This window comes from Nannobrachium achirus, assembly GCF_963921795.1.
Source record: "Nannobrachium achirus genome assembly, chromosome: 16".
In the NCBI taxonomy this organism is placed as follows: domain Eukaryota; kingdom Metazoa; phylum Chordata; class Actinopteri; order Myctophiformes; family Myctophidae; genus Nannobrachium; species Nannobrachium achirus.
In genome coordinates, this window is record NC_137823.1 from 30001202 (window position 1) to 30027924 (window position 26723).

The 26723-nt window shown below is 42.6% G+C and overlaps 1 protein-coding gene across 1 annotated transcript in view; it reads left to right on the forward strand.

Annotated features, from left to right (window-relative positions):
* The window catches only part of lbr (lamin B receptor), a 34859-nt gene extending 23306 nt beyond the window's left edge, over window positions 1–11553 (forward strand). Inside the window, exons 7-14 of the mRNA XM_080744540.1 lie at window positions 2894–2948; window positions 3328–3522; window positions 4498–4601; window positions 7495–7620; window positions 8806–8974; window positions 9309–9389; window positions 9579–9701; window positions 10824–11553. Coding sequence (XP_080600666.1) covers window positions 2894–2948; window positions 3328–3522; window positions 4498–4601; window positions 7495–7620; window positions 8806–8974; window positions 9309–9389; window positions 9579–9701; window positions 10824–10984 — 1014 coding nt within the window. The 3' untranslated portion in view covers window positions 10985–11553. The remainder of the gene's footprint in view (window positions 1–2893; window positions 2949–3327; window positions 3523–4497; window positions 4602–7494; window positions 7621–8805; window positions 8975–9308; window positions 9390–9578; window positions 9702–10823) is intronic.
* Window positions 11554–26723: the final 15170 nt, after the last annotated feature.

The window sequence follows — 26723 nt, forward strand, 5'->3', positions numbered from 1 at the left end:
ACGGCGTAGTCCGAGGCGTCTGTCGTGAGGGCGATGGGGGCCGTGGCAGAGGGGTGCGCCAGCAGAGCAGCGTTGGCCAGCGCGGTCTTAGCAGCCTCGAAAGCATTGTCCATCCCAGAGGACCAGTCCAACTCCTCTTTTGGTTTTTTTCCCCGCAGGGCCCCGTACAATGGACGCATGAGTTGGGCCGCATGGGGCAGGAAACGGTTGTAAAAGTTCACCATGCCCAGAAACTCCTGCAGAGACTGTACAGTGCGGGGGCGAGGGAAACAGGCGACGGCATCCACCTTGGCAGGCAGGGGGACGGCCCCCTGTGGAGTGACGCGGTGTCCGAGGAAGGTGAGGGACGACTGCCCGAACTGGCACTTAGCCGGGTTGATGATGAGGCCGTGTTCGCTGAGCCGCTCGAACAGCCGGCGGAGGTGTGTCATGTGCTCTTCCATGGACGTGCTGGCCACGAGAATGTCGTCCAAATAAACGAACAAAAACGGCATGTCCCTCAGCACAGAGTCCATTAGGCGCTGAAACGTCTGCGCTGCCCCTTGGAGGCCAAATGGCATACGTAAGAACTCGAAAAGTCCAAAGGGCGTGATGACCGCTGTCTTCGGTACATCCTGCGGGTGGACCGGCACCTGGTGGTAACCTCGCACCAGGTCCACCTTGGAGAAGACGACGGCACCCGCCAGGTGGGCAGAGAAGTCCTGTATGTGCGGAACTGGGTACCGGTCGGGGGTAGTGGCGTTATTCAGGCGACGGAAATCGCCGCATGGGCGCCACCCACCGTCGGCCTTAGTAACCATGTGCAGGGGGGAAGCCCATGGGCTGTTCGAGCGCCGCACAATGCCGAGGCGTTCCATGGTCGAAAACTCCTCCCTGGCGATGGCAAGCTTGGCTGAGTCAAGGCGCCGGGCCCTGGCGTAGACTGGGGAGCCCACGGTGGTGATATGGTGCTCCACGCCGTGCTTGGCCACTGCAGAGGAAAAGGTGGGTGTAGTGAGCACCGGGAACTGGGCGAGTAGGCGTTGATACGGGTCCCCGGTGGCAAGCGTGTTTGACAGGCAGAGCGCCCCCGCCCCCCCCAGTGTGCAGGGGTACGAGGCAAAAGACAGGGCATCAATCAGGCGACAGTTCTTTACATCCACCAGCAGGCTGAAAGCACAGAGGAAGTCCGCGCCCAGGAGAGGTGTGGACACAGCAGCCATAACAAAGTCCCAGCTGAAACGCCGCCCGCCAAAACACACTTCCACCTGCCTGGTGCCGTAGGTACGTATGGGCGTGCCGTTGGCGGCGTCCATCTGAGGGCCGTGTCCGCCAGCCATGGTGTCCACAGGTTGAGCTGGCAGGATGCTGCGTTGTGCGCCCGAGTCAACCAGCAGCCGCCGGCCAGACAAGGAGTCAGCGATGAACAACAGCTTGCAGTCACGGCCGGCGCCCATAGCTGCTAACGAGCGCCGGCCCTGGAGTTTCCCTGTGGCCTGAAACTGCATGGCTTACGGCACTGCTTGGCCTTGGCCCCAAACCTGGCATGGTAGTAACAGAGCCCGTCGTCGGGTTGGCGTCGGGCCGTCACAGCAGCCGCAGTGTCATTTGCCGAGCCAGAGGTCAGCCAGGATTGCCGGATTTCAGCCGGATTCAGGCCAAACCTGTCCGCTATGTGGGTATAGTCCTCCATGTGCGGGGGCGGTGTGCTCTGGTGGGGCAGCAGGGCATGCACAAACTGCTGGCGGTTGGCCAGGAAAACCCTGTCAGCTTCAGCCGCCAGGCCACGATAATCCTTGGTGGAGGCATGGGGGGAACTGGCCAGTGCTGTGCGCACAGGCGCTGGAAGCTGGCGCAGGAAAAGGTGTGTGAAAAGGAAGGAGGGATCAGCTGATCCCAGCACAGCCAGCATCTTTTCCATTAACTCCGACGGTTTGCTGTCGCCGAGGCCGTTAAGGGACAGCAGGCGGTCCGCCTTCTCCAGCTCCGACAATTCAAACAGTCCCAGAAGGAACGTCTTTAGCGCGTCGTACTTGCCGGCAGCTGGTGGAGCCTCCAGTAGCATCATCGCCCGTGCCGTTGTTGAAGCATCCAAAGCGGCCACAACATGGAAGTATTTCGTTATATCCTGCGTTATTCCTCTCAGCTGGAACTGGGCTTCAATGTGCTGAAACCACGGCCGCGGGTTATGCTGCCAAAAATCGGGCAACTTGACGGTGGCAGCGTTAGCCATGTTAGCGTTCGGTGCGGGAACGTCAACGTCGGCTTCGTTGTCCGACATGTATTCACTCACAAGGTCACCAGTGTAGAGTTCAAGAAACAGCGAGACGAGACAGTAGTCGTATGCGAGACGAGGTAGTTTACTTAACTCCACATTATGTGTACAACGTACAATCACAAAGTATCACTCAGTGCAGGACTGACAGCACACATCACGTGATCACCACAACCTCAAATAACCCCAGAACCTGAAGCCCCTCACGACTCTAACCTCCCGCTCCCTTAAAGGCACAGTACCTCTTTGGTGAATGTCTATAACCAACAGTCTGTCAATGTAGGTCACCACATTATATTCATTTTAGCGGACAAAACCCATTGTATGTAACTTCAAGCTCCACTAAGTAGTGAGCTTGTGACCAACAGGCTGTTTGCCTCAAAATCCTGAGCTTTCTTGGAAACTCTGTCCTGCTGAGGAGAATGAAAGGCAATACACATCCACCTTCAGCACGGGATGGATATGTGTATGTGTGAGTGTGTATGTGCGCGTGCGTCTGTGGGCCAAGGCCATTGCATACAGTGATTACTGTTACTGTAATAATTAGACCATGGTTTAGTGAAATTACCTGTTTAAGTACAGGTTAATAAGTACCCTCTTTCTCTCTCTCTCTCTCTCTCTCCCTCTCTCTCTCTCTAGCTAAGTGAGGGCATGCCACTGAAATCTGGAGAGCGACTGAAGTACAGAACCAATGGTGAGGCTGCCTGGCTTGGGCTCTTGTCGCTAAGTCCCACTGGTCCAACTGAGACAAATTGAATACATTGCCTTAAGAGTCATTTACTGTGTTGACCTTTGCCCTGCCTACACTCTGTCGAACGTGAATGAATGAATTCGTTTTCTGTTCTTTCAAATCTTATTAGGCCAAAAAATAAAACATTTGTTCATTAAAAAAACGTACTGATTCCAAGTCTAAAGCTTTTCTGGTCCACTAATTGTATCTTTTAATTTGGATTTGGACTATTACGGTGCCTTCTCTTTACTGGGAAATGAACAGGATACAATTCTAACCAATACGTGTTCAGAGTGTGTGTATGTATAGTGTTTTTATTTTCTGTCCCTGTCTGTCACTCCAGGTTTCTTTGCCGTCGTGACGAGTGCGGTGGCGGTGGCTGCAGCCGTGTACCTGGGCATCGACCTCACCTACATCCACAGCCACTTCCTGCAGCTGGGCGTGGCCACCTTCCTGCTGTCCTTCCTGCTCAGTGTCTACCTGTACGTCCGCTCCCGCTATGTGCCTGCGGACCAGCTGGCACTAGGAGGGAACTCTGGTAAGGAGGAAGAACGAAGAGTGTGTGTGAGAGAGAGAAAGAGAGAGAGAGGGAGGGAGAGAAAGGGAAAGGTGTCGTTTTGTCATGAAGCTCATTAAGTCATGTCATGGACCCTTCTTGACTCTTGGTTCCCTCCATGAGTTGTTGGAGAGGAAAACATATTGGAGTTTGAAGCACCAGTTGTACGTTGACGCCCCCTTGTGGCTGAACTAAAATCCTGCAAAAGTATGTCTTACATGAACTGGACTTTCAATGCAAGAATTGTGTATTACATACATAGATTTACAGTACATAGAAAATCATTTGGATGTGTAAATTTGATGTGTCAGACTTTGGTGCACTATTGCGGACAGAGCCTACAAGGTGAACAGTGTCCAAATAAAGATAAACAGTCTACCACACTGCTGTGTGTGGTTTTCTAGACAATTATTCATAAGCTACGGTGTCAGAGCAAAGCTTTTAGCTTAAGAATTAAAGCAGTGCGCATCCCACAATAGAGTGAAACTCTTGTAGAACGTATCCATGTGTTACATACAGTCTTAGAACTAAGAACAGTCTCTTTGGAAAAATCCCATGGTATCAAACATAACACACGCGCAAATGTCCTTGTATGGGCCGTTCTGTCCATGCTGTGGTGATGTCGGTCTCTGTGTACTTTCTTTGACATTAATCTTGTGTGGTGTTAGTCTCGTGTTCATACGGACAGTCATTAGGACACTAAAACATACCTACACACAAAGCCAGACGTAGGAACGGTTAGCACCGCTCAAAAATAGGAACAAGCTTGTAATATAAATTATATATAACACTGCTAGAGTTTTGTATGAGTTCAAATAATATATATGTCTATAATTTGAATTGAAAACTGGAGACGGTACATGAAAAATATACTGTATATATTATCATTTTAAAAACACCCCACAGCTCCAGTAGATGATGTTGACCATTTTATTTCTCTCATTCTGTTTCTTTCAGGCAATGTGGTCTATGATTTTTTCAAAGGACATGAGCTCAACCCACGCATCAAAAACTTTGATCTGAAGTTCTTCTGTGAGATGCGCCCTGGTCTCATTGGCTGGGTGAGTTGTCGTGGGTACACTGGGGCACACTTGTATCATACACACACAATGTCATCTTCCTCACCACCTGTGTCTTTACCCGTTTACACCCTGCATAGATTTTACTTGAAGTTGTTTGTTTTAAGATAATAGCACCTGAAAAGCTAAGTATGTAGCAGTATTTCATTTCAAAATGACAGTGTTGAAAAACTAGCTTCCGATCAGTCTTCTCAATTTAATTTGACACAATGTTGACATAATGATCTCATTTCAGTTGACAGTGTACTAGTAAGACGCCTCAGGGCGACAAGCGCCACAGTGACATCAGGGATCTCCATATATGGGCATAAAAGGGATTTGTTCCCCCTGGCATCACAGGGTTCTCTCTAACAGGGCATCATTAATATTGATGACATCAGGGAACTCCATATATGGGCATAGGAGGGATTCTGTTAGTCTGACATCACATTGAAGCCAGAGCATGATGTCAGAGCGGCAAACCCATTCTGTTAAGTGTGTACACGTCCAGACAGACGGACACGGACAAGCTGTGACGTTTCTCATAGTAAACTGCGACCTTCGGTTGCAATACATTGAACTATATTTTGGTTCACTTAAGTTCACTAGTTCACATCCTACAAAAAGTTTCATAGAAGCCTGGCGTTTCCTGACTGAAAACCTTTACAGCGTAGCCATCATTCTGATCAAGGTGTAAATGTATTCCACCCGCTGCGGTTAACCATACTTACACTGTTCCCATCAAAGGGCAGTTTAGAAAGTGGTCTATTGCGTGTCCAGCTGGCGCAGGGGTAAAGTTCCTGCCCGCCACTGTGGAGACGGGGGCTCTGTGGATTCCTTCACAGTGCCTCCGAACACCTGACACATTGGACACAATTGGCCGTGTTCTTGGGTGGCAAGCCGGCATGGGTTTGTGTTCCTTGTTGCTGCACTAGAGACTCCACTAGCCTGTCAGGGCACCTGTTCACCCGTGGATAGAGCTGGCGTGAATAGCATGTTCCTCCCCACGCACTCTCTTGGTGAAGCCCTTTGCTGTCAGGCATAAAGAAGCTGCTTGTGATCCAATGTGTAAGCAGTGGTTTTTTCAACCCTTTTCTCTTTGAAGTTCCAGGATGCCACAAGTCTCCATAGACTTCCATGTACTGTAATTCATAGTGCATGGATCATGCACGCCCATGCATAGATCATGCACCATGTGTGTGCACGCTGTTCACAGCTTTCAAACAAAAGAATCCGCTTGGACGTCCGTTCAGGCATTCATGAGATAGCAGCCATTATGTTTACATCAAATGTAAACAAACACGGCTGCCATGTTTGAAAGATGGGCAGGTGTTTTTCAATAATTTAGCTCTTGAGTGTAAAATGTAACCAAATCCCATTTGGTTTCATTTTACACTCACAAGAGTTAAAGATATATAAGAGTCTATTTGGTTGCAAACTCTCCATCATTTAGCTGGGGACCACCTGGAACCCCCTCAAGGACCACTGGTGGTCCCCGGACCACTGGTTGAAAACCACTGGTCTACAGTTTCCCTAAGACCAACATGGTCTTAAAGTTAATTGTTTGAGGGGAATTGGCATGAGAATAAAATAAGTTGGTTAGAAAAAAAGAAAGAATTGATCAAAAAGAAAGCAGCCTTTTAAGAACAACTTTAATGGAAAGGTACATATCGATATTATTATTCACTAAAGAGTCCCATCTATATTCTACTGAGGAATCTTGCCAGAGTTATGGTGTACAATTAGCTGATGAAGTGCAGCTGACAGCTTTGTAGCCGTTAATAGAGCTATTCATCTTGACCAACACAAACAGTGAGTCTGTGCCAGGAGTGTTGATTTGCAGTCATTCTGTAATCTGTACTGTATATCCTTTGCCCCCTCTGGTGGTTAAATGTGTTACTGCAACCAGCTTTGTTGGATACTGTACCAGGTTTCAAAACAAGCCCATGATGGGAAGCTGTTGACTATCTTAAATATTAATATGTATGTGTGGCTGGAGGGTAGCTGGTGGCTCAGCTATTATGGCATGGACCAAATGCTTATTGTGAGTTTTGAGGAGAGGAAGTTTTAATCTGACTCCTGTCATTTTTTGCCTGTCTCCACCTCCTCTACTCTACTACAGTATCTAATAATGCAAAAACAAATTGACAAAATAAATCAACTTCAGAGAAAAGAAAAGCTGTGCATGGAATATTGATTGTTAGAATCTGTAGGCTTCTGCAGGCAACACAAAATCTCACAATATCAAGTATGACTTGAACTCACTCTCTTATTGGTGATTCTTTGCCTGTATCTCTATTAGGGATGGGACGATAAGCGATATTATCGTGATAAAAAAACATTCACGATAATCGTATTGTGGAGATGTAATTTATTGACATATCGTCCTCCGTCATGCACTGGGATCAATTCACCTTTTATTTGCAGAGCTGCATATCTGGTACCACTAGACCCTCTATAATTGGTAAAAGATACTTAATATACGTACTTGATACAGTCTTTTCTTCACTCTCTATCAAATGTCTTTCCCTCAAAAAAATAGCAGATCTACAAGCTCTCAACGCGTCGCAAAGTGACGCCTTGCGAGCTTGTAGATCGGCTATTTTTTGGCAAATGTTCCGCCCCAGGAATATGGCGACAATATCGTAAATCGCGATTTCTTTGGTCACAATCATCGTGCTATGACATTTTCATATCGTCCCATCCCTAATCTCCATCTTGTCTCCCTCAGTGTGTGATCAACTTCTATCTCTGTCTCCCTCAGTGTGTGATCAACTTCTATCTCTGTCTCCCTCAGTGTGTGATCAACTTCTATCTCTGTCTCCCTCAGTGTGTGATCAACTTCTATCTCTGTCTCCCTCAGTGTGTGATCAACTTCTATCTCTGTCTCCCTCAGTGTGTGATCAACTTCGCCATGGCCTTGGCTGAGATGAAGCAGCAGGGTCTGGACGCTCCGTCTCACGCTATGATCCTGGTCAACGTCTTCCAGCTGCTCTATGTGGTGGACGGACTCTGGAACGAGGCAAGCCCAACTGACACGCAAACATAGAATGAACACACACTACTAGTATATAACCAGATATCAGAGTTAACAGGAGTAGTTCACCCCCTAAATGACTTTTTCTTCTATTGATTTTTCATACCATGGCGTTCAATAATATTTTTTTGTATTTGTCGCATTACTAAGACAAAAATGTGATTATAGTAAATTTACCCCAATTGATTCCGGAAGGGGACCCAGATGGGGGGGGAATGCATTTGGGTCTCCATCCGGAATCAATGGGGGTAAATTTACTATAATATTTTTTGTTTTTGTTTTTTTGCGACAAATACAAAAAAATATTATTGACTGGAACAAAACGACTGCAATGGAGACCCATTGCATGAGTAATCAATAGAAAACCTCTGTAAAGTAGTGGTTAAGATGTGTGCAAGTGCTAGTTGCGGGGGTGGAACTACTCATACAAACAGTGGTAACTCAATAGTGTGTTCCACCATCTAGCTCTAGCGGCTCTAGTCTCTTTTAACTCTCCCCACGCTTTGAACGATAACGCTCGCCCCATTTTTTACAGAACCTCGATGCCAATACGGCGCTCGTTCGGTTCGTTCGTCTGATGACTGTAAGCTGATGAGGGGTCGCGCGGCCGTTTACTGTAAACACATTTTCCGCTGTGATGGTGTAAAAAATCCATTATGCGTTAGATCAACGGAGAACAATTCACTTCCTTGTTGATTTCCTCTGGCCCGGAGGCTCTGTAGCCAGTGACTGCTCTGAATGTACGGCAACACATAGCAGGACAATTCACATTCATTCTCGCATGACGCCGCCCTCTGCTGCCTGGCAGACCAAAGTGCACTATTGCACAACCAAAAAAAATAAAAATAAATAAATAAATGTCTGTCTGTCTATCTACTATAACGTCGCAAAGGTAAGCTGCTTTTTGATGGCGCCAGACCCAATAAATAAATAAATAATCTGGCAGTAGGAGAGTTAATGCAACTTGGCACTTTTATACTTGGATATTGAATCCAGTTCTGAGATTTTAAATTGTGTTATTTCCATTAATTTCATGTTTCATTTTGTGCCCCATTATAGCTGTTATTATCGCACCACAGCAAATTCCTAAGTGTTCATATTGAGTTGACAATAACCAGTATTAAATGTAAAATGACCCCTTCCTGTATTTTGACAAATGTTCTTTTGCAGGAGGCCATTCTGACCACCATGGACCTGATGCACGATGGCTTCGGCTTCATGCTGGCCTTCGGTGACCTTGTGTGGGTTCCCTTCACCTACTCCCTGCAAGCTTACTACCTGGTGGGTCATCCCAATCCCCTGGGCCTGCCCGCACTCGTGGCCATCATCAGCATCAAACGTGAGTAGTAGTTGCAGTGGCAGAAAAGCACATCCAAGACTTTTATCGGCCCACAAGGGACGTTAAAGAGTTGACGGAACGTTTTAGTTTAAGGCATTATTTAGCTGATTTATTCGGAGCGACTTGCTGCAAGTCTGAAGCTGAAGGCTTTGCTGTCCCAAAAGAGGAATTCTACATTACATCCTGTGTCTCAAAGGTTGCGTTTGTGTTGCTTGGATAGGAGGATCCAGAATGATGCCATCACGCTGTTTATTGGTTGAAAATGAATCAAAAGGCATGTATGTCTGAGGACTAATTTTATGATTCTGTCTTGTATTTTTTTTGTGTCTCTTAGTCTTCGGTTTCTACATCTTCAGGATGTCTAACTCCCAGAAGAACAACTTCAGGAGAAACCCCACCGACCCCAAACTAGCCCGTAAGATGTGTTGCTGGCATATTTTATTTATATTTTTTTTCCTGGGGGATTTTATTTTCTTATCTGTGTTTGGTTGACTGAAAACAACCCTTTTTCCTTTCGTCTTTGTGGATCTCTCTCTCTCTCTGGTCGTCGCTCACTCGTTGGCTGTGCCTTCCCTCTTTTTCTCTGCTGTTTCTGTGTTCGCAGATCTGAAGACCATCCCCACGGCCACAGGGAAGAGCCTGCTGGTGTCTGGCTGGTGGGGCATGGTGCGTCACCCCAACTATCTGGGAGACCTGATTATGGCTCTGGCCTGGTCCCTACCCTGTGGTGAGCCTTTCCGTCACAGCACAATGTATCTGTTATAATCTATGGCACTGTTTCCCAAAAAACTCTGTCGGGACCCATTTGTGGGTGACAAACACATTTTTTATGGGTTCCCACCTTAACTTTTTTTAATTTCCTTTATTTAGTTTTTAATTGTTATAATTTCAAACATTTTTGAAATATACATTTCCCCAAAAGCTAAGATTTCCATGATTTTTAAGTAATTTCATAAATGAAAGAAATCTAAAAAATTCAACATCAGGGATCTCCATATATGGGCATAAAAGGGACAAGGTCAGAATTAATTTGCATGTGTTACACTGGTTATCATGAGACTGACCTAATATGTCCATATATGGGCATTCCCAGTTATGGTCTTAATATTGGTGACGTCAGGGATCTTAGATATATATGGAGCATGGCATGAGACGTATATAATATCTGTTTCAATCATCTGGAACGATACTACAGTGAATTAAAGGCCTACTTTTTTTTGGGGGGGGGGGACCGTAAGCAAGTAAGTTATCCCATTTAGGCCTAGAATTATTGAATGCTTGAAAAAGTGAAAAATAGCAGATATAAAAGCTCACAGCGCGGCACCGAGTGCCGCGCTGCGAGCTTGTAGATCTGCTATTTTTGAAAAAGTTGTGAAAATGTATTTTCAAAGCGAACGTTTGTAACTCAAATTTTGCTTCTGGGTGGTCCCTGGAACTAAATCTTTTGAGATGCGGGTCCGTGGCAAAATAAATATCATTTTGGGGGTCCTTCACATGAAAAGGTTTGAGAACCACTGACATAGTAGTCTCTCCAGAAAAGACTAACTGAGCTCCATTTAAGTGAAAAGGACCTTTTCTTTGACGATGGCCAGTCAGATTGCTTTACATAGAAACATAGGTTTTTCAAAAAATCTTAGAAGGATTCAAAAGACACTTATAGAATCGGGTCAAAATTCAAATTTTCACGATTTTTTCAAAAATGGCAGATCTACAAGCTCGCAGCGCGGCACTCGGTGCCGCGCTGTGAGCTTGTAGATCTGCTATTTTTTAATAGTTAAAGCATAAAATAATGATACACAATAATGTGTACCCGTTCTAATTAAAGGACTTTGCCCTGGTCTGCCCGCAGGTTTCAGCCACCTGCTGCCGTGGTACTACATGATCTACTTCATCATCCTGCTGGTGCACCGGAATTCGCGCGACACAAACGACTGCCGGAGGAAGTACGGCTCGGCGTGGGACGAGTACTGCCGGACCGTACGCTACCGGATCATTCCAGGTGTGTACTGAGGTCACCTCGACCCAACAACCGCAGCGACCCGCATCCCCTTCCCGCCCCAACACCGGACACTCCCGAGCTTGAGGCCTTTTAGACCCCACATCATCAGTTAAGTGGCGTGACAAGAGGCTCATTGGGACAATAAATTACATTTTCCATTTTGAACATGGATGGACTGTTGGGGTAAAACAAAAAAAGAGTTTCAAATTATTTTTTAATAGAATTTCGTAAGTTTGAAGGAATTATGATATGTTACATGGCTGAAATTACATTTCACTGTTTTACTGTTTGGAAGGCTGCCTTTTTATTTATTTTTTTTCAACAGAAAAGCATAGTTTTAAAAGTTTACAAAATCGAAGGAAAGACAAACACAAAAAGCCACTGCTGGGAAGTCTTGTTAAGATGTATATTTTTGTATATACAGTACACTTTTTTTCTACTCTTAAAGAGACATAAGTACCCTTTTTTTTTAAACGTAACAATTTCATAAATAATATCTTTTGATAGGCTTTACTTTTCACACCCACTCTATTCAAATTATCACAATATCTGCTTGGCTTTTATTTTGAAGGAATTTGTAAGTACTTCCCCTATTTGCTTGTGTATATTGAGAAAAATGGGATTAAAATGTTTTTTTTTCTTTTTTTTTTTTTTAATACCTGTACAGTGGAACTACTAGTATTAACGTTCTCTCTCAGGATCCTGGACATTGTCATAAAGTTGCATTGGAAGTTTACTTTTCTTTTGTCTTGATCATTTTGTGTATACTTTTATAGCGATGTAGTGTTTAAAAAAAAAGAAACTTTAGTGTAAATTATATTTTTGGTGTTAATGAAAATGCACTATTGCGATAAAAGGCATTGCTTTGGCATTATTATTATTTTTTACATACATGATCAAATACAAAGTCTAGATTTGGGCTTTGCTACCTCAGGTTCCACTCATGCCCTCTGGGGGGCAGCGTTGTGTAGTTTTGAGCATGATGTAGTCACTGTTTCAGAAGGAAAATGAGTTGCCCTGTTTTTCTCCATGCCCTCCCCTGACAATAATCTGACCTGGGTTGTTAGAAGCTTGTAACACCCCACACCTTTTTTACTGGGATTTAATTGGTAGTAAAACTTTACAAAGGCCGCTTTCGAGCTTACCACAGTATTTACATCAGTGTTGATTTCGTCGACTAAAACTATGACGAAAAATGTGTGTCGACTGCGTTTTTTTCACTGACGAAAACGAAATAAAAACAAAGCTGTGATGACTAAAACTAAGACTAAATATATTGACAATTTCGTCAACAAGATAAAAACTAGATTAAAACGTTAGGGTGGGACTAGTGGAGGAGAAAGTCATTTTATGTTTGGTTGCTCTCAGGTGTTGCTTGCTGAAAATAGCAGATCTACAAGCTTGTAGATCTGCTATTTTCAGCATGATGCAATCAAGTGTAAAATCAGTCATTACGATGCCATCAAGGCCTGCCAAAATACATTTTAGTTGACTAAATCAACTGTAGATTTAGTCAACTAAAATCTCATGATATTTAGTCGACTAAAATTAGACTAAAACTAAAACTTGTCAGGAGACTAAATTAAAACTAAATGAGATTTTCTTCAAAAGACTATGACTAAAACTAAATCAAAATTTGCTGTCAAAAACAACACTGATTTACATGAAATTGTAAGTACACTTAACTGCATGTGTTTAGAAGACTGTGTATTGGACTTTACAGTTTCAGTTCGTACTTAAATAATCATTTGTAAGATGTATTGTGTGCTGGAAAGAGGCCTTTGTAAATATTGTTCCCACAACTCCCAGTTATCCGTAATTCCTGTGGTTTTCATTTCAAAGTATCATGTGTTGCTGCCACTGCCATATATACCTGTACATCTGCTTTTTATCCATTTAGCTTTAAGGTTTGTATGACAATGACCATCGGAATGAAGCTTTTAATTTATATATACTGTGGTAGTCCAACGTTTCTGTTGTTTAAAAGGATTGTGCAACAAATTGGCATCCTGTGCATTAGTAAACCCAGGCAATTTTATTTCATTATAATCTTTTTTCTTTTTTGCCCGTGCAGCTGTAGATGAGCAAGTAGCAATATGTTTAACTAGACTAGGAAGCTTTTCCTATGCCATGCTGACTGAATGCAATGTAAATAAATTTGTTTTTGTTTTTAATTATATTTTAATGATATTAAAGGAGTAGTTCACCCCCAAAATGACTTTTTTTTTCCTATTGATTAGTCACGCCATGGAGACTAGAGTTCAATAATATTTTTAGTTTTTTGTCGCATTCCTAAGACAAAAATGTGGTAACTATAAATTTACCCCCATTCGTTCCGGATGGGGACCTGTTTCGAAACGGGTCCCCATCCGGAATCAATGGGGTAAATTTACTCGAATCAAATTTTTGTCTTAGGAATGTGACAAAAACCAAAAAATATTATTGAACTCTAGTCTCCATGGCGTGACTAATCAATAGAAAAAAAGTCATTTTGGGGGTGAACTACTCCTTTAAAAGAAATGACAGTAGCAACAATAGATATTGTTCTTGGTAGGTATTTAAATAGCTTTTTCTTTTCTGGTTTAAAACTTTTTGTTTTGTGAAAGCCTAATTTTGGCAACTGTAGCCTGTGTATGTCAACAGCTAGATCTACCTTACTAGGTTTCTGGACCATATTCCAACACACCAGCTGTAGTACCACAAGAAGAAATTGTGACAAATGTGACATTGTGACATCTTGCCGCTTGCTCCTTTTGTTTTTATTTATTTATTTTCCATTAGCTCTGATCTCAAACATTAAGGTTTTCAACCATTGGTCCTTGAGGGGGTTCCAGGTGGTCCCCAGCTAAATGATGGAGAGTTGGTAACCAAATGGACCCTTACAGATCTTTAACTCTTGAGAGCGTAAAATGAAACCAAATGGACCCAAGTATTGTGAAACATCAGCAGTGCTTAACCCATTTAGAACGGGTACACATTTTGTGTTTCATTATTTTATGCTTTAACTATTGAAAAATAGCAGATATACAAGCTCACAGCGCGGCACCGAGTGCCGCACTGCGAGCTTGTAGATCTGCTATTTTTGAAAAATCGTGAAAATTTGAATTTTGACCCGATTCTATAAGTGTCTTTTGAATCCTTCTAAGATTTTTTGAAACCTAAGTCCTAAGACCTAAGTTTCTATGTCAGCAATCTGGCCAGCCATCGTCAAAGAAAAGGTCCTTTTCACTTAACTGGAGCTCAGTTAGTCTGTTCTTGAGCGACTACTATGTCAGTGGTTCTCAAACCTTTTCATGTGAAGGACCCCCAAAATGATATTTATTTGGCCACGGACCCCCATCTCAAAATATCTAGTTCCAGGGACCACCCAGAAGCAAAATTTGAGTTACAAACGTTCGCTTTGAAAATACATATATTCAAAGATTTGCACACATTTTCACGACTTTTTCAAAAATAGCAGATCTACAAGCTCGCAGTGCGGCACTCGGTGCCGCGCTGTGAGCTTGTATATCTGCTATTTTTCACTGGTTAAAGCATTCAATAATGTTAGGCCTAAATGGGTTAATTTACAAGAAGTCTATACAATTAGAGAAGGTAGAACAATTGTTAATTTGGTCAACGTTTGCCTGTTGCCTCTGCTATGGTACCATCATCAATACAGCATGGCATTGTGGACAAAACAACAACATAGTCTTAAGTTTTGGGTCTGAGAGGCTAAATCTCATCAAATGGTGTGTCTGTGGCTCAAATGCCCAATACATAATGGACCTAGATATGCAAATTGTTGAAAACCACTGATTTAGATTTTGAAAAAGCCACTCCTTGTGTCATATCTATCTGACATTGAACCAGATAATATGTGTTGATCATAAGCATCTTTTACAGACGCTCTTCTTTCTTGTATTGTTAGTTACTTTTGTTTAATAGTACCACTGGCAGTATTCCTTCTCTGGCTTTGCTGTCAACGGCGAACAATTAGACTCGATTTAGACTTTTTTGCACGCTGGTGTCGCACACTGAAACTAGCGAAGTTCACAGATCAGCTATTGTCGGTTTGCAACTAAGTATTAATCAGGCTTTTCGAGCTGATGACAGTTAATGAAATAAAAAGACAATTCTGAATGGTTCCGGATGGGATGGATGTGACGTTGGCTAAAAAAGAACTTGTACAAATGTTTTGGCTGAAAATAAAGATTTACAGTGTCTTCTTTGCCCCCTTCGTTGTGTGTTTTGTTAGGTTTAACATCCACTTCTCTGCTGCTTTTCAGGTTGACGAAAGAATACAGGTGGACAGTGGGTTTCTCATGAAATGACGCTCAAATAATGAGTTTGGAGATCTTCAGGTATTTAGGTCCAAGTTCCCAGAAATATCCAAGGCTTAACCAATAACACGTCTGAGATCATTTATTATAGACTAATGCTGCATTCACACTGAGAAAAGCCAAGCTAATGGTTTGCTTGGTAATTCAATGTATTCTCTATGCAAACCAGCTTTAAACATTTCCAAGCTTTTTTTCCAGCTTGGACATTTTAAAAGCTGGTTTGCATAGAGAATACATTGAATTACCAAGCAAACCATTAGCTTGGCTTTTCTGTATGTGAATGAGGCTTAAGGGCACAGTCACACTGCACTTTTATTCTACCTATCAGGGTGAATTCTGCTAATGCATTTCAATGGGAGTTGCTGCCAAAATACGATTCCAATTGAAATGCATTGGCAGAATCTGCCCTCATAGAATAAAAGTGCAGTGTGAACGTGCACTTGATTGAGGCAAAATGAGAAACAGTTTTATGTACTATATATACACTAATATACAAATGGTACACTAATATACTAGGCTAGCCCTATTTTGGTTTTCCTGCTTTTTTGAAAAGAGCTAATCTACAAGCTTGTAATGTGTGAGCTTGTAGATTGTCTATTTTATTATTATTATTTTTGAATAAATTAATCTAAATCAATTTGGGGGTCCTTGATCACTGACCACGATATGACAGTGAAATGCATGGTGTTACAGCATTTCTAATTTATAAAGCACCTTTTTAAAAACGTACAGTAAGCGCTTAGAGTTAGACAATGGCAAGCAATGACACAGAGTGTGATCAATGACATTTCCGGCTGCAAATGTCTTCGCTTGGTTGGATACATGCATGCACGCACGCACGCACGCACACACGCACGCACACACACACACACACACACACACTGAGAAGAGACATCATTATGAGCCACAGCATGACTCATCATGACCAGCTGGGACACACACACACACACACACACACACACACATACGTATCACACATCAGTGAGGGAATCGATTTGCTACAGTAGGGCAGAATGTGTCAGTCACGCAGCCTATCATGCTGCAAGTATAAATAGTGGATGCTGGGAGACTGAACAAGGTCTGTTATTGAAATTAATATATTTAATGTCCTACTCTGTATGCGTTTGAAAGCCATCCAGTATGTCTATACTATAATGACATAAGATTTGTAGCAAGTGAGCTTCAAAACATCTGGTGCCATAAGGATATCCAAGGTATTGAGTGCATATGAACCACATGGTGTCCGTATAAGTTGTACAATACTGAGAACCATGCACTTGTCATTACATACATGGCTCCATTACTGTGGTATGAACTGTAGTCTACTTTGAGATTCGTTCAAACTTTGTTTCTTTTGTTTCTAGGTGATGTCACCTGTGATGTCACAGTGACAAGGGAACCAACCCATAGACTGTAAAAATGTGTACTGACTGACTGACTGACTGACTGACTGACACAGAGACAAGCTGCGAAATTTCTCATGGTATACTGCGACCTTCGGTCTGAGCAGTTGGCCCATTTTAAGAATTCTCTCCTTTAAATAGCCATTGTCATTGACAAGCATGCATGTCCACAGTAAGGTGGATTTTTTGAATTGTGAATCAAGTTGCTAAATTAAAGTATGAAGGAACAGCGAGGTGCCAAAGTTTTCAGATTTAACTTTTAAAAGTTACATATATATATGTATATGTATATATATATATATATATATATATATATATATTAAGGCTGGGACTTTAACTGATTAATTGCGATTAATTAATTACAGAAAATTAACGCGATTAAAAAAATTTATGCATTTTAATCGCACTTAGTTTTTGCACCACAGAACCTTCAATTTCGGGCATTCCGATCATAGCGATGCACCAACCAAGAAGAGACAACAAACGCAAATGGAGAAATAGCCGATCAGAGCGCTTTGCTTGGCCCAGTGGATGCAAAATTTAGATTAAAAAACTAAAAATGTGTTTTACTTGAAAAAAAATGGTTCTCAGGGCAAATATCGATGTGCGATTAAAATGCGATTAATTGCGATTAATTAATCACAGAGCCTGTAATTAATTAGATTAAAATTTTTAATTGCATCCCAGCCCTAATATATATATATATATATATATATATATATATATATATATATATATATACACGTCGGGAGGGACGGGGGTTTATGGTGGAGGGTGGGGGAGCTCTAAAAAATTATTGACCAGGGCCCAGGGGCCCTCGCGGGGGTTAATCCATCCCTGAGAGGTCTAATGATCTGACTTTCAGCAGAGGTTCCATATTTAAACCCCAGTCTACCTGTAGTTTGATGATGGAGTACTTTGGAATGTTCTTTGTAAAGATATGCATGGGTGACTCAAAATGTATTTGAAAATGCACTGGGTGCCCCAAGAAAAGAATGTGTGTTTGGAGTTGGAAAAGCTCTTGACTCATCATCAAAAGGTCATAGATTAAAGGAGAGAGAAATCAAGCCATCAATGTCCACTGTTCAGATGTATAGTTGCCAGTCTTGGGGATCGATCCCATGACCTTCTGATGATGAGTCAAGATCTTTTCCAACAGAGCTACCATGACCCATAACATACAAGGGCCCAATGCATTCAAAAAGAGATTTTGAGTTACCTATGTATATGTTTGCATAGAAAATTCTAATGTAGTGCATCATTGAACTATGTGAAGACTGGGATTTGAACATGGCACCTCTGAGGCAAAGAACTAATCATTAGACCACTATACCACCTCTCAGGTTCTCTTGGCACATGTGTCTCTTATTCAACATTTACTTTTTCTCTTCTTCTTCTTTTCAAGGCTAGAATAATAGAAAAGGAGAAAAAAACCAATTTAAAACACAGAGGGAGCTGTACCCTTAGTGTCTGACAGGTAGTAAAGTGGTCTAATGATCTGACTTTCAGCAGAGAGGTTCCATATTCAAACCCCAGTCTACCTGTAGTTTGATGATGGAGCACTTTGGAATGTTCTTTGTAAAGATATGCATGGGTGACTCAAAATGTCTTTGAAAATGAACTGGGCACCTAAAGCATGTGTGATTAGGTGGCTTAGTTGGAAGAGCTCTTGACTCATCACCAAAGGGTTGTGGGATAGAATCCCAATGCTGGCAATACTGTATCAGACCATTTGACACTGATGGTTTGCTTTTTCCCTCCTTTAAATCTCCATCGTCATTGACAATGCATTGGGCGCTTAACGTTAAATATTTCAAAAACTACACATTATTTCAAAGTAAAAATCTCAAGCATGCATGTCCACAGTAAGGTGGAATTTTTGAATTGTGAATCAAGTTGCTCGGTTAAAGTATGAAGGAACAGCGAGGTGCCAGAGTTTTCAGATTTAAGATTTTAAAATTAAATATCTCCAAAAGTACAAAACATTTCAAAGTAAAACTTTCAAGTATGTGTGTCCACAGTTAGGAGAATTATAAAAAGTATGAATGGAGTTCCTAGGCGAACGTGTTTTTTTTAGGCACGCAAATCTATGGAGCCAGAACAGTCTCATAATTCACAAATGCGTACCTCCAGTTTTGTAATTTTTGAAATTTTGTGTTTCCACATTTTGAACTCACATGCCCAGATTTGAAACTCACAAGGTCAGATTCTTGTGTATTTTGTATCTGTGATTTGTATCTGTGTTTTGTATTTGTGTTTTGTATCTGTGATTTGTATTTGTGATTTGTATTTGTGTTTTGTATTTGTGATTTGTATCTGTGATTTGTATCTGTGATTTGTATTATTATTTGTTATTTGCATCTCTGATTTTTATCTGTGATTCAAATCCACAAAATACAAATCCACAAAACACAAATCACAGATACAAATCACAGATACAAATCACAAATACAAAACACAAACACAAAACACAGATACAAATCACAGATACAAATTACAAATACAAAACACAAATACAAATCACAAATACAAATCACAGATACAAAACACAAATACAAATCACAAATACAAAACACAGACACAAAACACAGACACAAAACACAGATACAAATCACAAATACAAAACACAAACACAAAACACAAATACAAATCACAAATACACATCATATAAATCCACAGATCATGCACGTCTGCTGTGAGGATTTTTTTTCCGCCACTAGGGGGAGCTGTTTTGCAGTGGATCTGTTTTACAGTGGATCTGTTTTGCAGTGACTTTATGAGACTCAGTCTGACGGTTGAGTGACAGCCTCCCAGACCCAGTTGTTGCCATGTCTGCTTATTATAAGCGACTTTATTATTACCATTATTATTATTAATATTAATAGTAATTCTTCATCTCCAGAGGCGAGGGGCCGGCGGCCGACCGAGGGGCCTCTGGAGTCGGGGTCTGACCACCCGGGGACCCCCTGGAGCCCTGGGGACCCCCAGCGGACCCCCTGCTATCTAGTCCCATGTATTTAAAAAATGTTCGGCTCTACAATGGTTTCAATGGGAGGGCCGACATTTTTTTGGGGAAATCCGGGACTTAACCCGCACGGACACCCTCCAGGGGGCCCAGGGACCCCCGCAAAATTATAGCGCCGCCTGGCGGCGGCGCGCCGCCACTGCAGCGCACATAAACTTCCATAACTCGGGCTAGGAGCGACCGTTCGAGACGGGACCGGGACCCACACGTCCGGCTCGGGTCCCCGGAGCCGGCCGTGCCACTGCGCCGCCTGGCGGCCGACGCCAAACAGGAAGTGCCTCTATATCTCATGAACCGTTTGTCGTACAGACGCGTGGGTGGCATCATATGACTTGATTAAGAGTCCTTGACCTTAATTGGTGCAACAGGAAGTGCCCTTCGCCAAACAGGAAGTGCCTCTATATCTCATGAACCGTTTGCCGTACAGACGCGTGGGTTGCGTCATATGAATTGATTAGGAGTCCTTGACCTTAATTGGTGCAACAGGAAGTGCCCTTCGCCAAACAGGAAGTGCCTCTATATCTCATGAACCGTTTGTCGTACAGACGCGTGGGTGGCCTCATATTACTGTTGCACCAATTAAGGTCAAGGACTCCTAATCAAGTAATATGAGGCCACCCACGCGTCTGTACGACAAACGGTTCATGAGATACAGAGGCACTTCCTGTTTGGCGAAGGGCACTTCCTGTTGCACCAATTAAGGTCAAGGACTCCTAATCAAGTAATATGAGGCCACCCACGCGTCTGTACGACAAACGGTTTGTGAGATACAGAGGCACTTCCTGTTTGGCGAAGGGCACTTCCTGTTGCACCAATTAAGGTCAAGGACTCCTAATCAAGTAATATGAGGCCACCCACGCGTCTGTACGACAAACGGTTCATGAGATATAGAGGCACTTCCTGTTTGGCGTCGGCCGCCAGGCGGCGCAGTGGCACGGCCGGCTCCGGGGACCCGAGCCGGACGTGTGGGTACCGGTCCCGTCTCGAACGGTCGCTCCTAGCCCGAGTTATGGAAGTTTATGTGTGCTGCAGTGGCGGCGCGCCGCCGCTAGGCGGCGCTATAATTTTGCGGGGGTCCCTGGGCCCCCTGGAGGGTGTCCGTGCGGGTTAAGTCCCGGATTTCCCCAAAAAAATGTCAGCCCTCCCATTGAAACCATTGTAGAGCCGAACATTTTTTAAATACATGGGACTAGATAGCAGGGGGTCCGCTGGGGGTCCCCAGGGCTCCAGGGGGTCCCCGGGTGGTCAGACCCCGACTCCAGAGGCCCCTCGGTCGGCCGCCGGCCCCTCGCCTCTGGAGATGAAGAATTACTATTAATATTAATAATAATAATGGTAATAATAAAGTCGCTTATAATAAGCAGACATGGCAACAACTGGGTCTGGGAGGCCTGTCACTCAACCGTCAGACTGAGTCTCATAAAGTCACTGCAAAACAGATCCACTGTAAAACAGATCCACTGCAAAACAGCTCCCCCTAGTGGCGGAAAAAAAATCCTCACAGCAGACGTGCATGATCTGTGGATTTATATGATGTGTATTTGTGATTTGTATTTGTGTTTTGTGTTTGTGTTTTGTATTTGTGATTTGTATCTGTGTTTTGTGTCTGTGTTTTGTGTCTGTGTTTTGTATTTGTGATTTGTATTTGTGTTTTGTATCTGTGATTTGTATTTGTGATTTGTATTTGTGTTTTGTATTTGTAATTTGTATCTGTGATTTGTATCTGTGTTTTGTGTTTGTGTTTTGTATTTGTGATTTGTATCTGTGATTTGTATCTGTGATTTGTGTTTTGTGGATTTGTATTTTGTGGATTTGAAAATCAGAGATGCAAATAACAAATAATAATACAAATCACAGATACAAATCACAGATACAAATCACAAATACAAAACACAAATACAAATCACAAATACAAATCACAGATACAAAACACAAATACAAAACACAGATACAAATCACAGATACAAAATACACAAGAATCTGACCTTGTGAGTTTCAAATCTGGGCATGTGAGTTCAACATGTGGAAACACAAAATTTCAAAAATTACAAAACTGGAGGTACGCATTTGTGAATTATGAGACTGTTCTGGCTCCATACAAATCTGCCATTGAGCCCCATGTTAATTTTCCGAATTTTGTAAAGCTTATATCTCTAAAACCATAAAACATTTCAAATATTCATTTTCAGGCAAACATTTCCACAGTAAGCTCAACACGATAAAGTGTGAACGGTGTTTCTAGGTGTACGTTTGTAGCTCTAGTAGCTTGCCAAAGTTTGTAATTTTCCATTGACAATGCATTGGGTGCTTAAAGTTAAATATTTCAAAAACTACAAATGATTTCAAAGTAAAAGTCTCAAGGCATGCAAGTCCACAGTAAGGTTCAATTTTAATGTGTGATTTTACTTTGAAATGTTTTGTAGTTTGGGAGATATTTAACTTTTAAAACTTAAATCTGAAAACTTTGGCACCTCGCTGTTCCTACATACTTTAACCGAACAACATGATTCACAATTCAAAAATGTCACCTTACCGTGGACATCTTCTTGAGAATTTTACTTTGAAATAATTTGTTAAGCGCCCAATGCATTGTCAATGACAATGGCCTTTTAAATCCCAATACTGGCACCTCTGATCTGAGCAATTGTCACTGATGGTTTGATTTTTCTCTCCTTTAAATGTCCATTGTCATTGACAATGCATTGGGTGTTTAAAGTTAAATATTTCAAAAACTACAAAACATTTTAAAGTAAAACGTTCAAGCATGTGTGTCCACACGTGCGCAAAAGCAGAACTCCACAACGGTGGTCTGGGGGTCAGTGGTGCAATGGTGAGCCATTGTCATTGACATTGACAATGCATTGGGCGCTTAAAGTTAAATAATTAAAAAACTACACATTATTTTAATTTAAAAAAAGTGTGGATATGCATGCTTGAGATTTGTACTTTGAAATAATTTGCAATTTATGAAATATTTAGCGTTAAGCGCCCAAGAGAAAATTTTAAACGACCCACTCCTATTCACTTTAATAAGTATAACAACTGGTCATTAATAAAAATGTGTCTTACTTTGCTTCAGTCATCATGATCAAATCGATGTATGTAGGCCTACACACATACATATACACAAATGTACGGCGTATGTATGTATTCTGTCCTCTGCCCACCAGGTGGCGACCGTCGCCGTCCAATCCTCATGCAAATGAAGTTGAAAGAGCTATTTTCCTCGTATTTTCTTCAACTTTCAACTTCATTTGCATGAGGATTGGACGCCACAGTCGCCACCTGGTGGGCAGAGGACAGAATACATACATACTTCTGTCCTCTGCCCACCAGGTGGCGACCGACGCACATTCGTGTATGTAGGCTATACCAAATGTGTACATCGATTTGATGACTGAACCAGCCCTACCCCCCCCTGCCCCTTCTACTTACTGTTTGTTCAGACTTAGCCTACTGTTTTCTTCTTTTTATCTTTCATTTTATTTTTATTTATATCTACTGCATAGTACTGTGTTCTATTCGTCTGTCATTCAATGTTATATGAGATAGCCTACTTAAATGGTTTCCTGTGGAAATAAGCTTAGTCTTTTCATGGATCTCCTTTTAGTAGACCTTGTACCAGTGAACTGTACCGTTTCCTATGCAAACTTCGAATAAAGTCTTCAATCAATCAAAGCCGCACTAAAAAACAGCCGTTACCATGCAACGGATGGACGCCATAGGCGAAACACCTGGAAAAAGTGAGCCCCAAAATGAAATACCCAAGCAACCAGCAGTAGCACACACTCATTCACAATATTTTATGATTATCATGTCATTTATCCATGGTCCCAAATTACCAGGATTTGTTCCGCTTTCTGTTCTTCTTTTAAGTTATACTTCTGGTATTTATTCTGCAAAGGAAAGATTCCCCATTAAAGCATACGGTGGTGTTTGAACTACCAACCCCTGGGTCTCATGTACAGCATCTCAACGTATAGCTATCTGCTAGTTGCTGTGTCATAGTAGAATAACCCTCCGCCCTGAAAAGAAAACCCCAAAGCACCACTGACTATATCTCTAAAACCATGATATAGACCTATATATAAAAAAACTTGACCAAGTTGAAAAAATCCACACAATGTTCCTCCTCCTGTGGAAATGGCACAGCGCAGAGGCTTTCCACCCGCTGTGCCATTTCCACAGGAGGAGGAACATTTGGTGGATTTTTTCAACTTGGTCAAGTTTTTATTTATTTATATTTTTATTTTTTTTCATAAATCTTTATTCAAATTCATGACATACAAGACAATACAAAACAGACAGTGAAAGACAGAAAACTTTTCCACTGGTCTTGAACCACCAACCTTTGGTTCTCAAGGCAGAGTTCTTTCCTCTGTGCTATAGAGCCATAGAGTAAGTCTACAGGGCAAAAAAATCATTTCGTTTGACACCTTTATGAACATTTTCTGTTTTTCACTGTCCACTTAAATGGAAACAACTTTTAAATTATGAAAAGAAAGCTTAGGCTTCTGAATCCTATGAGATTAATAACTTGGTTGTCCCCTGTAGGCTTAGTGTGGCTCTATAGCACAGAGGAAATAACTTGACCTAGCAAAGGTTGGTGGTTCAATACCAGTGAAAAGCATCTTCTGTCTTCCATTGTCTGTTTTGTATGTCATGACTTTTGAATAAAGATTTATTAAAGAAAATATAAAAAAAAAAAACTTGACCAAGTTGAAAAAATCCACAACATTTTCCTCCTCTTAGGAAATGGCACAGCGCAGAGGCTTTCCACCTATGCTTTCCACCGCTTTCCTCCTTTGTGGCCATTTCCACAGGAGGACAATTTTGTGGATTCTTTCAACTTGGTCAAGTTTCTTTATTTATATTTTTTATTTTTTTTAAATAAATCTTTATTCAAAAGTCATGACATACAAGACAATACAAAACAGACAGTGAAAGACAAAATCGTGGGTTAAAATTTTGATTAAGAAAAAAGAAAAGTAAGGGGCCACGGTGCACAGCTTCACCTCACAGCTAGAAGGTCCTAGAAGGTCGATTTCCGCCGGGGGACGCTGTGGGCGCTGGGTGTGTGTTCTCTCCTCCGGGTCATCAGCGCTCACGCCCTTCCCACACCCTGACATGCTATTGTCATGAACGGAAGTGGATTGCATTATTGCCTTAGCAGGTGTTAAATGATGGATACCGGTAGATAGATAGATACCTTTATTATCCCAAGGGGGAAATTTAGTTGTCCAGTAGTAGCACAGCAGTATACAGTTATTTACAAAGTTACAGAGACGTAAGAAAGATAGATAAGAGGGGAAAAAACAAAACAAAGACAAGAGCAGTACAGTACCAATAAGGAGAAGGTGCATCAATAGAGGGGGCGAATAATATATAAGTATATATACATAAAGTGTCTTGCAAAAGAGACCATAGCAGTCAATGCTAGTTAGTGCAAACAAGTATATCACTGTCATTGTTAAACAAAGCAAAAATACTCAGAAACTACCAACACTAACAACCTAATAGTGCAGTGTCAAAAATCAGTGCGAAAAAAGAAGAAACTAGGAAGCGTGTCACCGCAAGGCGCACATGAGCACTCTTCCTGGAAGGTCCTTAGAGGTAAAAGTCAATACAGCAATTGATCCTTAGAGGTCAAAGTCAATACAGCAATGGTTCCGTAAGTCTAAGTTAGGAAGGGAGACCTTTTCAAGCGTCCGTTATGTGTCTCGTTGTACAGCTTAAGGGCAGCCGGTACAAAAGATTTTCCTAATCTCTCACATCTCCGTACTGGGTAGGTAAAGCGGTCGTTTCCTCTCTTACTCCAGTAACTGGTGATCTCTAGATGGAGGGGGTGGGAGGAGTTCTCCAAGATGGAATCTAGCTTCTTCGCAGTACGCACCCTGGTTACTTCCTCCACCCCCTGCAGAGAGGACCCAACGACAGAGCCTGCTTTCTTCACCAGTCTGTTTAGGTTAAACGTGTCACCTGCTCTGTTGTTGCCACCCCAGCATGTTATGCCAAAAAAGAGGACACTTGCCATGACAGACTGATAGAACATCTGTAGCATCCTATTGCACACCCCAAACGATCTCAGTCTTCTCAGGAGGAACAGCCTGCTTTTCCCCTTGCTGTGAATCGCCTGCGCGTTGTCCGACCAGTCCAGTGAACTATTCAGGTGTACTCCGAGGAATTTGTAGTTATCCACGAGCTCAACCACCTCACCGTTAATGGTGCTTGGCACCGGGGGGACTCTCTTGGAGGTGCGGAAGTCCACCACCATCTCCTTAGTCTTGCTTGCGTTGAGCTTGAGATGGTTGTCCTCGCTCCACTGCACAAAGTCCCTAACCACACCATCGTGCTCAGCCGTGTTGTCACCCGAGATCTTGCTGATCACTACGGTATCATCTGAGAACCTCTGCAGATGACAGGTCTTGGAGTTGAAGCGGAAGTCCGATGTATAGAGAGTGAACAGGAAGGGTGAGAGCACAGTTCCTTGAGGGGCCCCCGTGTTGCTCACCAGCACATCGGACCGACAGCCCTGCAGTCTCACAGACTGTGGTCTTTCTGAAAGGTAGTCTGTGATCCATGCCACAAAGCCCTTGTCCACCCCCATCAGCGTAAGCTTCTCCGCAAGCAGAGACGGTTGGATAGTGTTGAAAGCACTGGAGAAGTCAAAAAACATAATTCTGACTGTGCTGCCCAGATCTTCCAGATGGGTGAGAGACTTATGGAGCATGTAGGTGATGGCGTCATCAACCCCAATATCAGCCTGGTAGGCAAACTGAAGGGGGTCCAGGTGATCACTGACCGCCGGTCTCAGAAGGTTCAGAACCAGCCGTTCAAAGACCTTCATGACCTGTGATGTCAGGGCGACTGGTCTGTAATCATTGAGGACCGATGGACGGGTCTTCTTAGGCACTGGGACAATGCAGGAGGACTTCCACAGCTGTGGTACCTTCCCCGTCCTCAGGGAGATGTTGAAGAGATGCGTGAGGGGGACAGCAAG